This window comes from Stigmatopora argus, chromosome 12 (genome assembly GCF_051989625.1).
Source record: "Stigmatopora argus isolate UIUO_Sarg chromosome 12, RoL_Sarg_1.0, whole genome shotgun sequence".
Taxonomy (NCBI): Eukaryota; Metazoa; Chordata; class Actinopteri; order Syngnathiformes; family Syngnathidae; genus Stigmatopora; species Stigmatopora argus.
Window position 1 is genome coordinate 510,736 of NC_135398.1, and position 14,095 is coordinate 524,830.

Here is a 14,095-nt window from a genome sequence, read left to right on the forward strand (position 1 = left end):
ATTTGTTTTGAGAACTGAGATGCATATTGTAAATCTGATGTAATAAACCGCAAGAGAGATGCCTCGGACACTACAATGAACCGGGCAAGACACCGGTTATGAGTCTGATGTCTGTTTTATTTGTGCGTGCATTTGGGAAAGCCTATTGGTGAACCTATCAATAGTAAGGCTTTTTCCGTATAAAAAACGACATAGTATAGTAAGGCTTTTTTCTTAAAAAACGACATAGTATAGTAAGGCTTTTTTCTTAAAAAACGACAGTATAGTAAGGCTTTTTTCTTAAAAAAAATGACATAGTATATTAAGGCTTTTTCTTTAAAAAATGACATTGTATATTAAGGTTTTTTGTAAAAAACAACATAGTATAGTAAGGCTTTTTCTTAAAAAAACGACAAAGTATAGTAAGGCTTTTTTGTATAAAAAAAAAATACGACATAGTATAGGAAGGCTTTTTTTCGTAAAAAAACGAAATAGTATAGTAAGGCTTTTTTCTTTTTAAAAAATGACATAGTAAAGTAAGGCTTTTTTCGTAAAAAAACATCATAGTATAGTAAGGCTTTTTTCATAAAAAAAACAGCAAGTATAGTAAGGCTTTTTTCGTAAAAAACGACATGGTATAGTAAGGTTTCTTTCGTAAAAAACGACATAGTATAGTAAGGCTTTTTTGTAAAAACGACATAATATAATAAGGCTTTTTTTGTTAAAATCGACATAGTATAGTAAAGCTTTTTTGTAAAAAACGAAATAGTATATAGTAAGGCTTTTTTTCGTAAAAAACGACATAGTATATATAGTAAGGCTTTTTTCTTTAAAAAACGACATAGTATAGTAAGGCTTTTTTTGTAAAAAAAAACCGACCTAGTATAATAAGGCTTTTTTCGTAACAAAATGACATAGTATAGTAAGGCTTTTTTCTTAAAAAATGACATAGTATAGTAAGATTTTTTTGTAAAAAACGACATAGTATAGAAAGGTTTTTTTCTTAAAAAAACGACAGTATATTAAGGCTTTTTTCTTAAAAAAACGACATAGTATAGTATGGCTTTTTTCGTAAAAAACGACATAGTATAGTAAGGCTTTTTTCGTAAAAACGACATAGTATAGTAAGGCTTTTTTTCGTAAAAAACGACATAGTATAGTAAGGCTTTTTTCTTAAAAAAAACGACATAGTAAGGCTTTTTTGTAAAAACGACATAGTATAGTAAGGCTTTTTTCGTAAAAAAACGACATAGTATAGTAAGGCTTTTTTCGTAAAAAACGACATATTATAGTAAGGCTTTTTTCGTTAAAAAAACGACATAGTATAGTAAGGCTTTTTTGTAAAAAAACGACATAGCATAGTAAGGCTTTTTTCGTAAAAATCGACATAGTATAGTATGGCTTTTTTCGTAAAAAACGACATAGTATAGTAAGGCTTTTTTCTTAAAAAAACTACATAGTAAGGCTTTTTTGTAAAAACGACATAGTATAGTAATGCTTTTTTCGTAAAAAAACGACATAGTATAGTAAGGCTTTTTTGTAAAAAAACGACATAGTATAGTAAGGCTTTTTTCGTAAAAATCGACATAGTATAGTATGGCTTTTTTTCGTAAAAAACGACATAGTATAGTAAGGCTTTTTTCGTAAAAACGACATAGTATAGTAAGGCTTTTTTCGTAAAAAACGACATAGTATAGTAAGGCTTTTTTCTTAAAAAAACGACATAGTAAGGCTTTTTTGTAAAAACGACATAGTATAGTAAGGCTTTTTTCGTAAAAAAACGACCTAGTATACTAAGGCTTTTTTCGTAAAAAACGACATATTATAATAAGGCTTTTTTCGTTAAAAAAACGACATAGTATAGTAAGGCTTTTTTGTAAAAAAACGACAGAGTATAGTAAGGCTTTTTTCGTAAAAAAAAACGACATAGTATAGTAAGGTTTTTTTCTTAAAAAACAACAACATAGTATAGTAAGGCTTTTTTCGTAAAAAAACGACATAGTATAGCAAGGCTTTTTTCGTAAAAATCGACATAGTATAGTAAGGCTTTTTTTCTTTAAAAAACGACATAGTATAGTAAGGCTTTTTTTGTAAAAAAACGATATAGTATAGTAAGGCTTTTTTTCAATAAAAAATGACCATGTATAGTAAGGCTTTTTCCTTTCCTTTTTTTAAAACAGGTGCTGCACTTCTACTTTTCTACCACAAGATGTCGGTATTTGGATTGGATTGGATAACTATTCATCCCGTATTCGGGAATTTACGTTGTCACAGTAGCAAGAGGGTGAGGATGCAGAAATAGGAAAGGCATTTTAGACATAAATAGATAGGTAATAAGTAAATTAATAAATAGGTACATGAATAAATATATAAATAAATAAGCGTGTTGTTGAAATACATATATATTCTTCTACTTTTCTACCACAAGATGTCGGTATTTGACCAAAGTAAGTATACGATTACATCAATTGAACCAACTAGACTGCAATTCTCCTTCATGTTTTTATTTATTTATTTTAATCCCAGTTGTTTCTTTAGACCTAATGAAAAAAAATCTGTGAGAATAAATGACTCACGGGATTAAAACAAAAGCCGCCTAATGTGTAAACGATCGCGACATTTTTTTTTTTTACAACTCATGTGATTAGTGCTATTTTTTGGGGGGGGGGTTTGCAGCCAGACAGTTGTGGCGGATTTGATTGGATGTAATCTATTATCTATCGGTCCGGACCGGGACGCCGCGAAATCTCCTGTTAATCTTCTCCAATCCTCCCCGAGGCAGAATTGGACTCTCTCTGGCATATTAGCCCAGCTTTTAGACGAGATCCGGCAGATTAATGCCCGAATCAATTAGAGGCAGCAACAGATGAGTCAATTAGCACTGCGCAGGGAAGAGAGGAAAAAAACACTCATAGACGTCCAACATTTACCATCGGGAAGAGGATTATCATGGAACTCCGAACTATTTATGCCGTCTAGCCTCACAATTGGATTTGCTTGAATCTTTACTTTGAAAAGTAAACAAAGTGCTAAAATACACGCGATAATATGGGAATCTTTTCTCGTCATAATTCAACTTGGGTCAATTATTAAGCCTTTGCAAGTCACTTGTTGGTTTTTGGGGAAGAAAAAAAAGCCTTAGAGAGACGCGACAGGTGTCAAAACCTTTTTTTTTTTACAAAAAATATAAATGACTATTTTCACAGATGAAAAATACCAATTGAGCAACACTAAAGAAAACAAAAGAACGATGAAAAAGTCATGCTTGAGCATCAATGCCACAGCTATATACATGCATAAAAAAAGCAATAAATACAAAAAAGATTGCTTGTTATTCATGATTAAAGTGTGAACAAACCTTTAAATAAAGTAATTGTGCTTGCTTATTTTTATTTCACCTATTTTTAAAAATCCAGAATTAAATGAGATCATAATGAAAAATTTGAAAATATTTCACCTCCCCATTTTTATTTTTATTTTAAAAAGGTTTCAACGTCACAATGGCCTCACGGCTGTCTTAATTGGTTTAACCACGGAAAACTGGCTAGAACTCCTATTTCAATGTCATTAGTGGGGGCGTCTAGCGCCATCAAAAATCCCAGAAACACGATTTAAATAGGGTTAACGCAATGCTAATGTATCCATAAATATCAGTTCTACTTTTGCCAGCAAACGAGTGCTTTTTACCGACCGGTTTGACAAACTCTAAACATTACTTTCAAATTCATTTGAGCAAACAGTTCAACGACTAAATGGAAACTTTGCTGATCAAATACGAGTGTGATCGCGTGAGCCTTCTTGCTATGTATCTTACATATCTAATCATGTGTCTAATGAATGATTGGCAGGCAAGCGGCATCTGTCCACACTGGCAGCAAGTGTGAAATTTCCCATGCACGCCTCGGCCTTTGCGCTATCTGGGATGGCGGCTTCAATTCAGACCAACTGTGACCTGCTTTCCAGACCCTCCCCCTTTTTTACCTACTGCTCGGTTACCTGTCAAGCCAATGCACACCATCTAGTATTTACGTCATCTCCTATTAGGATGCTGATTATATTTAAACGTAACGGTGAATACAAGGGATGAGGGCAGGGATAGGGAACCTATGTTGAAAAGACGGAAAAAAGGCCGACATTTTCATGTAGTCTGACTTCTCAATTGTAATTAGTATGGCTCTCAATGAATAATAATTGGAAAATATGAATTGTTTCTAGCGCTATCCGATCCCGGCCGGGATTAGGCTTTGAGTCAAGGTAGCAAAAGTTAGTGTGACGCTTTCAAGGCTTTGTTTCCTCATGACAGGATGAAATGTTGCCCGTAGTCATCCTCCAGATGGATGAGCCCGTCCGTCACCCCTTAATTCGGATTAAAGAGGGATTACATTTGATTGAGCCAGTGGGATTATGGGCGCATCTAATTGCACACTTTCTGGATTTCCTCTCTGCCTTTTCAAACATTGAAATGGGAAACTAAATGGAACATTTTCACTTCTTTTTTATTTTTATTTTTTTTAGTTTAGACTGGATTTCATGTTAAACAAAAAGTCAACAGATGTGCAAGAGCCCATTCTCTAAAACGCATGTTAACCTCGCAATGACGGCTTTAGACGTCCAATACGTAAAAAACAAATAAAATTCGATCATATTAGCAGTTATCTCAATTATTATCCCTGATTTTGAAGAGAGCGCAGCCTTCCCCCTAGCGTCAGTATTGGGTCACTGCATCCAATCCAAAACGACTGCAACAAACTGAAATTAATTTCTTAAAATGTCGTTAGCCCAGAAAAATCCACTTTTAGGTCTAATCCATTCATCTCATTTAATTCCAAATTAATTTTTGCTGCACTTTGAGTATGGAATTGAGATAATGATCATTATTTGTTTGTAAATTCTAATCTATATTAGTCGTCTGTGCATTCTGTTTATAGGTTGTGTTCTCATATCATTAACTTTGTTTATGCTAAAATTGATGGAATGGAATGCCTTTATTTTCATGATACAAGTATAATGACATTTAAAGCTTCACCATGAAATGCCCAAATAAATAATCAATAAATAAATAAGAAGTCAACATAATAAGTCGTCAACATAGATCAATTGTCAACATGAATAAGTGGTCACATAAATAAAAACGACGAACTACATTTGTATTTAAGCACGTATAAAGATAAATATTATACTTATTATTGTGTGTGTGTGTGTGTGTGTGTGTGTGTGTGTGTGTGTGTGTGTGTGTGTGTGTGTGTGTGCGCGCAAAATTAGCCAGAGCCGCCTGTGTGTGTGTGCGTGAATGTGTGTTGATGTCAAAACGAGTGGTTTAAATATGTCGCCTTTATGTTTTGATGAGTTTTTTGTATTATGCGTTCGCGCACGCGCGCATTTGATCTGAGGGTGACAAGTTAAACAAGTTGTTTGCAGTAGTCTCACGTCGGTGCTTTCTTTTCTTTCCTGTCCCTTTCTGTCCCTTTCTATCCTTTTATTTTGTCCTTTTCTGTCCTTTCCTTCGCTTTGCTTGGCTTTTGCTTGGCTTTTGCTTGGCTTTGCGGGCGATAATTAGAAGCGTGCAACTTTTGAAATCGGCGTGACCGAGCGCTCCATTGACGAGCGTGCTGCCATTCGGACGACAAGTGTTCGCGTTCCCAGGCGGACGGACGCCCAATCGCTCGCCCCGCAGCGTCCCAGACGGACAAACGGACCATCGGACAAACGAACGGACGGACAAAACTGGTGACAGGACGCCGCTTTGGAAAGAAAGGCAAAAAAAGAAAGAATGGACGGCCACTTCGCTGCGGGTGCGCGCTCACGCACTCATTCAACAGTTAACGTTACTAATGAGTTGCTGAGAGGAACACTGGGATGCTCACAAATCAAAATCAAAACATCGCACTCGATCCTATCGTGCAATGTGGCTTTTAAACAAATATCATTTTATATCATTGAACGGTTGTTCTAGCACAAGTTAACGCTTATGTTATTTTATGGCTACTTTTATGGAATGAAAGAATCCATGAGCGACGATTTTTTTTGCCCTTTTGACGGCACTAGTTGACTTCCCAATGTAAATAAATTGGACGTCCATCGTCGTTAATCGCATGCGATAAATTAAATGCGATACGAAAATAAATTTGAGTGGTGGCCAGTATATATTTCTGCTTTTAGTCATTTTTTAAATAATAACCTTCTATGCAGTCACACAGTCGGATTTTTGGTTGCCATGGACGGCGATGGCAGTAAAAGATGATCGTGACGAATGAGCGACCGATTGCTTCGGGCGTCGAAGCACCTGTTGGCGTGGCGGGTTGCGCACATTGTCTGACTTTTTCAAGCGCGACAGCTTCATCGGCGAGACGCGAGACGCGCGACGAGGGCGTCGTTTAGGACGCGACGTGTTGCATTTGCCGCAAGTGGCCTTCTTCCCACGGCCACCGCCCTCGCCTACTCATTTTGCGCACGCGCACTGCCCCCCTCTATTGACACCTTTCTTTGAGTTGGGGGCCCTCCTCAATAGACGGAACACTCGAGGGACAGAGTAAATGCGGTCGGGTGGTCGTAACATCGGCCGGTCGCTCGCTCGCTCGTTCGGCCGGTCGGTCGGCATGCACCGGGGAGCGTTCATTTGTCGCGCGGGGCGGGGCTACCGCTGCGCTTTTGTTCGCCCACCAGTTGTCCCAATTGAAAAAGACGCCTCGACCACTCGTGTTTATGGTGCTTTTCCCCACTTACCGCTTAATAAATGGCGGCGTGCGGCTGAGTGGATGCGGGCAGGGGGCCGAGGCCGAGCACAGACCGAGTAAAGGCCGGGCCGGGTGCAACATGTGGGGCGTCAAGACGAGATAGATAGGGAGCGTAATTCGCCGGCCATCGAATTGGAACGCGGCCGACTGTCAACAACAATAAAGGCGACCACAAACGATTCTATTTTCAAAACTCAATTGATCAGCAAATCTTTCTGGTTAATTTAAGGTTTGCCCACTTCAATATGTGTCTTTTAGTCCAGTACCACTTAAAATTTCCAGGTCCTGACAGTTTTTCTGACACTTTTACATATTTTCACCTCCAAAGACAGTAAAAATCGACATCAATGAAATGCAATAATAATCAACTAAATGCATTCACTTCAGTAAGATGAATGTGGAAATGTTCATTCATATGTACTGTCGCTTATTCCGCTTTCTATTTATAATAATCTCAGAAAATTTCTAATAACACGAGCAGAATGACTTTTGACAGCCTCGTCCAAACTAATAGGGCACATATTAAAAAATAAACTGATTATAATCGTCGCCATAGAGCTATCACAAACACGAGCGAAAATTATCAAAAACCCATGATTAATTTTAGATTAATTCACTTTTTCACCGTACTTCATTTTTACTGTATATACATCTTGTGTGTGCACTTTATGGCAAAGCTTTAAATCTAATTGTACTTGTATAATGACAATAAAGGCATTCCATTCAATCAATTTAGGACGTTAATTGCAATAGAAATATTTTAGTGGCAAAATATATTTTGGAAATAACCGAGTGATTGCAATAAACTCCTTCACTGCCATTGACGGGGGTGCATGTCATTTTTCGCTTGTTCTTTCAATGATTTCTCACGCAAAAGATTATGTTTGGTACTCACCGAGCAGTCTTCGTCCAAGTCTACTTCCATTTCCAGCAATCGAACGGATCCAATGGTCGAACACAGCTCGAACCACAACCGAGTCCCATTAGTCCATTAGCACTGCAGCACCAAATTGTCCGTCCAAGAAAATAGCAGTCCACTCCGAGACGTCTCAGTGAAAGAATTTCCTCAGAACGTCCACACTTGGCTTGACGAAAAGAGAAATATCCCAAGTCCACAAAGCTAGACGGTCGTTCGTCATTCCGTCTTGCCTAATTCTTCTCGGCTAGCATGTTTGCTAGCGATAGCCTGCGCCGTATTCGCACGCCCTCGGCTCTTTACTTTGTCGAATAAAAGGTGGCAGATAATCTTACAGCGTTACTAAAAATGCACCTGTTTTATGAGACAGTTGTTGACGTGTGTGGCAAATCTTGCAAATGTTTTCAGTGGGCTAATCGTTAGCTTGGAGCGAAAAAAAGAACTCGCTTGTTTGGCTTTCGGCTAGGTTAGCTGTTTGCTATGCACTTCCGATGCGCAAATGCGACAATCGTGACGCACGTGACGTTACACCTGTGTGATTCCTCTTGCGCATGCGTACTTGCGTACCAAAGAGACACTTCGTCAAATCCGTTTCAACCCTATTTCGCTGCTGCTGCCGGCGATAGACGATCAATTCCAGTTTGACTGGGAGGGCTGGCAGCGACTGAATTCACTGGATGACTCCGGTTAACTCTTTCACTGCCATTGACAGTTATAGACATGCAGTTCAAATGCAGTCAAACCTGATTGCGATCAATTGCACCTATTGCGTTCATTTTCTAAATATAGGCAAGGTTCATAAATAAAATGAAAATATATAAAATAAATAATGAATCATATTAAAACAGCTAAAATCACTATAACAGACTCTCAGCCCAAGTCAACCTGGATTGGACGTCTACTGCCGTCAAAGGTAGGCCATGAATTAGGTATACTACGTGCAAGGTTCATAACAAATTAAATGAATCGAATTAAAAGGTCTAAAAGCAGAAATACACAATCCAAGACCCCACAGTCAACCTGGATTGGACGTCTATCGCCGTCAATGGCATCCCATGAGTGGACTCACAGTGCAAGCAAGGTTGAAAGGCGATCATTTTAATGCAATGTGGGCAAACAAAAAAAATCAAACAAAAAAGTCAGTCGTCGTCGCTGGAGGGCCTCGGCATGCGGGGGGGTTAGTGGGCGTGTCTGTCTCTTGCCTGGTGCGCTTCGCGGACAGAGCCCTGATTGGCTGGCGCTCTAGGCGAGCGGCACGCGACCGCGAATGTCGCTATAAAGTCTCCTTCGTGCACCCAAAAATAAAGTGGACGCCGGCCGGCCGAGTCAAGGACATACTTACGGACTGACGGACGGACGGACGGACGGCGTCAGGAGAATGGACGGCGTGTTGGACCCCTTCTCGGCGCTCGACTCCTTCTCCTCGCCGCCATACTTCCACGACGATGACGACTTTTTCCCCGAGCGGTGCTCGCGGGACGCCGACCTGTTGGACGACGACTCGGATTTCTTCGGCGGACACTTGGCGGACTATTACGGCGAGGAGAGCGCGGCCGGGGGCGACTTGTCCTTGTCCCTGTCGTCGGCGGAGGAGGAGGGCTCTCCCGGTGGCGGTGGTGGCGGCTATGCCGGGGGCGGGCCGCTGCTCAAGAGGCGGCGGAGGATGAGGTCGGACACGGAAATGCAGCAGCTGAGGCAGGCAGCCAACATCCGGGAGCGACGACGCATGCAGTCCATCAACGACGCCTTCGAGGGTCTGCGCTCGCACATCCCCACGTTGCCTTACGAGAAGCGGTTGTCCAAAGTGGACACGCTGCGCCTGGCCATCGGCTACATCAACTTTCTGGCCGAACTGGTGCAGTCGGACGTGCCGATTCGGAGCGCCGGCGGCGAGGCGCATGCGCAGCCCAAGAAAGTCATCATCTGCCACAGGGGGACAAGTAAGTTACGGCGGTGCGTTCGAGAGAAAGTTTTCGTTTCGCTCGTCCGTCCCTTCGTCTGCCTTTTACTCACCGCGCTTCTTTGGTCTGTTCCTTCAGGGTCCCCCTCGCCCAGCGACCCGGACTTCGGCCTGCCCCCCCTGGCTGGTCACTCCTTGTCCTGGTCGGACGAGAAGCAACTGAGAGAGCAAAACATCATCCGGACGGCCAAGGTGTGGACCCCGGAGGACCCCCGGAAGGCACACGGCAAGTCGCTCCTGACGAACATCGAGAACGAGCCTCCCTTCGGCCTGCTGGCCTCCTAAAGCAAGCGAGCAACCAACAAACTGACTCTTATTTTGTTCTTCTTTTTTGTACATACTGCAAACAACATTACCTCACTTTATTTTTGGGGCTTCGACTCAGGCTACTGGCAATCACCTATTTAACCTTTGTAATAATATATCTTGTAATTTAATGGCAAAAGAATGAGCTATTTATTTTTTATACCTGTGATTATTTTTCTATCCACAATAAATGCAAGCGAACGAAGTGTGTTTTGACACGTTGACTCCAACATTTTTGGGGGCCTCGAGACTTCCGTTTCAAAGAGCAAAATGAATGAAATGTTTGCATTTGAATAAACTTTAGCTCAAGGGCCTTTTGGACAAATAACAACAGTGGAAAGCAACACGTTTTGCCACATTTTGAGGGACTAGTTCCAGTCATGAACCCCGTCTTGAATCCATAAAGACTCGTCTACGCAGACATTACATTTTGGGCTGAGAGAAATGAAAATATAGCTAACATACAGATGTAAAATAGAAGACATGAAACTGAGTTCAACCTTTCAATCCATGAATAAGACGTCCAATTCATTTCAACTGGTGGGAATGGCCAGGAATGCTCATCTTTTGCTGCCTTTGACAGCGCAACACGTCCAACCTATTCGGGCAAATGAACAAGTTACTAATAAGATAACATTAAAACAATCCATAACAAAGGGCAAATTTACTCAGAAAACGTTAACATTGTGAATCAAAAAGGATTTGGACGTCAATATGGAATTCATTCGTTCATAAGTGCATTTCTTCAAAAGGAAATCCATCAAATAACATGAAAATAAAAGAATAAAATATATAATAATAATAAAAAGACCAAATTTGTTCAACAAACGTTCATACCATGAGTGAAAAGGAATTGGACGTCTAACATCGTCACCATAGCAGTTAATAATGCCAAGTAGGGCTTCGCTCATAATTGTACTTCATTAAAAAATATTAATGGTCAATAAAAAAGCCAAATGAGTGTGGCTGAAAAAGGATTGGACGCCTAATGCCGTTGAAATAGATTCCTGTTGGACTACCCCCATGTCAATGAGCAAATAAATGGCAAAAAAAATGAAATTTCCATTACTATTTGGGTGGGTTTTCAATTACTGGAATGCTATCCATTTTCTTTGCATTTCATTCATTTCCACATGTAGATTTCTTAAATAAAACTCAAATAATGCAGGTGGAATGGAATGGAATGCCTTTTTGTCTTCATACAAGTACAAAGAGATTGAAAGCTTCATAAATAACAAAATTTATATGAAAAAAAATGAAGTGAGGTAACAAAAAAGGGACCGAAGTGGTGAGCATCAGGTGATCAAGGTAGCTAGCACTGGCGTTTTAGTGCAAAATTGCTAACCATGTTGCAAAAGTATGTCTAAGCCCTTTTTAAAAACAAAAACAAAATCTTTTGCAGACCCCCTCAACCCCATAAAAACTGTTTAACCAATGGGAACGATGGCCACTTTAGGATGCAATCTCCATGCTGCGCACTCGAGGCGCACGGCCGCCTTGGACGTGGCCGGGCGTCGGTCCATACGAAAACGTCCCAGACGACGTATTGTTTTTGGCAAAGGCTTCGACGTGGTCTTAAATCTCGACGCGACGTGACCTTTGAGCATCTAATGAAGAAACGGACGCTCTCGTCTGGTCTCGTCTCGGAGGAAGCACCTGCGCGCATTGCCTGCTTCGCACTTTTTCCTTTCTCCCCCCTCTCTCCCCCTTTTTCTTTCTTTCTTTCTTTCTTTCTTTCTTGGGCGTCTTTGCAAAGCACGGAGAGCAGCTGCCTAAAAACAAGCAAGAGAGTCTTGGAAACGGGTTGGCACAGTTTTCCGCGTCTTTAATCTTCCATTAGCCTTTGTGCGCCGCACAATATGGCAACTGTAAAAAAAAACACAGCCGGAGCTTGGGCTCCAATAAAAAAAAGCCAGCTCTGCGCGCGCATGCGCCTGCGCGTCTTTGGCCAATTAGGAGGCGAGTCTGGGCTTTTTTTTGTTTTGTTTTAGGAGCGGCTTCGGTAAAGACAATTACATTTTATAGTGCGACGTCTTTCTTTTGCGGACTCAAGGGGAGAAGGATCGGGTGTGTCGAGTGCGCACGCGCGCGCATGGCTTGGTTGGCCTGCCGGTGGTTCGTCGCCTGGCGTCTCACGTCACCTGGCGCTCTCTCCGTCCGTTCGTCATTGTCCTCGGGGCCTGTTTTGTGTCATATTTTGACGGGTCGAGCTGGCAGATGCCGCGATTGTCGCCTGGAGCTCCTCGAGAGTGAAAAGGGAGGAGCGAGCAAGACATCTTCCTCTTCATCTTCACGCCAACATAAGAAAGAGACCCTAAAGAGAGAGAGAGCCCCCCCACCCCCTCCTCGAACGGACTTCAACCTGCTCCGTTTCAGCCTTTGTCCGCCACGTGAATAATTCATGGTAATAGGGACAGGTTTGTATACTTTGAATGCGGCGAGCACAGGTGCGCGCCGCATGGCGTGAATGGGCGAGGGTGCGAGCGAGCGACTCCGGGTTTTGGGTTTTATCTTCTTTTTTTTCCTGTTGTTTTTTTTTTGCTGCCAAAGCTCGAGGGCTCTTGTCCCGGGGTCTGCAGGCGGATGGGAAATATGGTCATCTCTTTGATGACTCGCGACTGGGACAAAGACGGCTTGATGGAAAGTGGAGAGATGCGATGCGAGAGAGAGGGAAAATGGGCAAAAACAAAAAGAGGGGAAGGAAAAGAGGGAGGGAGGGAATGAAAATAAAAGAGCCCTCGCAACTTTTTTGGGGGGGGAAGAAGGCGCTTTTCGAAGCAGACGTCGACGTACACGCATGCAATTTTTGTCTGCCCCGAATTGTCGGATGGAGAGCGGGGAAAGAGGTCATTGAACGCACCTTAACGCGTGCGCCATCGTGACGCGCAAAGGACGCTTCGGCGATCACGCGGCGGCTGGGTGCCTGCAAACAGACAAACACAGACAGACAGACAGAAAGACAAACACAATCAGACAGACAGTCAATTCAATCTTTAAAAGCATTGATTGTAGCTCACGTTTTTCACACTTCAAATTTGGAGTCATGAATTGAGTAGCTGGAACTCCACACACCAACTCACCGGTGGATCACTCACTGCTCACTTCCGGACAATTGGGTGTCCTTTCTAAGTCACTTCCTGTCGATTTTCTACCATTTACTTGTTCGTGTTTAATTGAGTGCTAAATATGATTTCATAGTCCAAGTCACTCGGCGCTAGCGGCAATTGACGTCCGATTGATTTGGTCCGAGAGGGCTGGCTGCGATCAAATGCTCGCTGCCGACTCCCACCAGGGTCGTGGGGGTGCCGGAGCTTGACCCAGCTGACTACGGGCACCAGACGGGTGACACCAGGAATCGGTGGCCAGCCAATCGGAGGGTACCGGGAGACAAAGGACAACCGGTCGTGGCTAGGGATCATTTAGCATGCATGTTTTGGGATGTGGGAGGAAAGCGGAGGACTTGGAGAAAAGCCACACGAGGCAAACCTCAAATTCCGCAGAGTGAAGACCGACCTGGGATCGATCCCTCGACCCCGGGACCGCGAGGCGGACGCGCTAACCGCCATCGGCATCCGGATGGAGCGGGAGGGGCGCCGGAGCCGAAAGCGGTCGAGCGCATCCCGTCCCGCCGCCTCCCGTCTCGCTCGGCCCCGCCTTTCCGCGAATTATCCCATAAAGACGTCTCGCTAGGATCTTTGAAAGGCGGCTGGATATGAGAGGCATTGTGCACAGCTTTTACGTGCCCCGTCATGAAATATTACAGTCCATTGAGCGAGCCGCTCGGCCGTGAAAAGATATGGAAATGGGGTGGGCTGGATTGATTCGCCCGAATAAATCAGCCATCAAATGGGGAAGAAGAAGAAAACACGTTGGGGCCGATTCCGTTTGGGGCGCCAAATTGGACCGGGGGTCCCTTTTCAAAATGACCATGCTCATTTGAGTTTCCAAAAGGGGGGGAAAGAGGGGACTTGTTTTTGTCCACGCCATGCCACTTTGGCCATTTTCTCATTTTTCACCAAAAGCGCCGGCTGGCTGGAAGCTCGCCCCCTTCCGTCCGTCCGTCCGTCGGTTTTTCCGTGCGTTTTTCCGTCCGGTCGGCTGCTCCCTTTTGGTGGTCCGGCGCAGCGGGGACGGATTTGCAAGACAAATGCGGCGGCGTGCGCGCAAGGGAGTCGAGTGGCACAAAAAGGCGGTTGGAGT

The 14,095-nt window shown here is 42.7% G+C and overlaps 2 protein-coding genes and 1 long non-coding RNA gene across 3 annotated transcripts in view; 1 reads left to right on the forward strand and 2 right to left on the reverse strand.

The window, feature by feature from the left end:
- Positions 1-8,138, reverse strand: part of LOC144085347 (uncharacterized) — a 35,201-nt gene extending 27,063 nt beyond the window's left edge. Inside the window, exon 1 of the mRNA XM_077614499.1 lies at positions 7,609-8,138. Coding sequence (XP_077470625.1) covers positions 7,609-7,638 — 30 coding nt within the window. The 5' untranslated portion in view covers positions 7,639-8,138. The remainder of the gene's footprint in view (positions 1-7,608) is intronic.
- Positions 8,139-8,706: 568 nt separating this feature from the next.
- On the reverse strand, positions 8,707-13,470 carry LOC144085906 (uncharacterized). Its single transcript, XR_013304285.1, has 5 exons — positions 12,913-13,470; positions 12,756-12,818; positions 10,396-10,493; positions 9,643-9,870; positions 8,707-9,552 (listed from the first exon to the last, which is right to left on the reverse strand). It is a non-coding gene; the product is annotated as an uncharacterized LOC144085906 (long non-coding RNA).
- Positions 8,952-9,920, forward strand: ptf1a (pancreas associated transcription factor 1a). Its single transcript, XM_077615589.1, has 2 exons — positions 8,952-9,569; positions 9,669-9,920. The coding sequence occupies exons 1-2, from the start codon at positions 9,008-9,010 to the stop codon at positions 9,872-9,874; spliced, it is 768 nt and encodes a 255-aa protein (XP_077471715.1). The 5' UTR covers positions 8,952-9,007; the 3' UTR covers positions 9,875-9,920.
- Positions 13,471-14,095: the final 625 nt, after the last annotated feature.

Coding starts and splice junctions, on each gene's coding strand:
- ptf1a (XM_077615589.1), top strand. CDS start 9,008: ATGGACGGCGTGTTGGACCCCTTCTCGGCGCTCGACTCCTTCTCCTCG. Junction 9,570..9,668: donor CATCTGCCACAGGGGGACAA/GTAAGTTACGGC, acceptor CTGTTCCTTCAG/GGTCCCCCTCGCCCAGCGAC.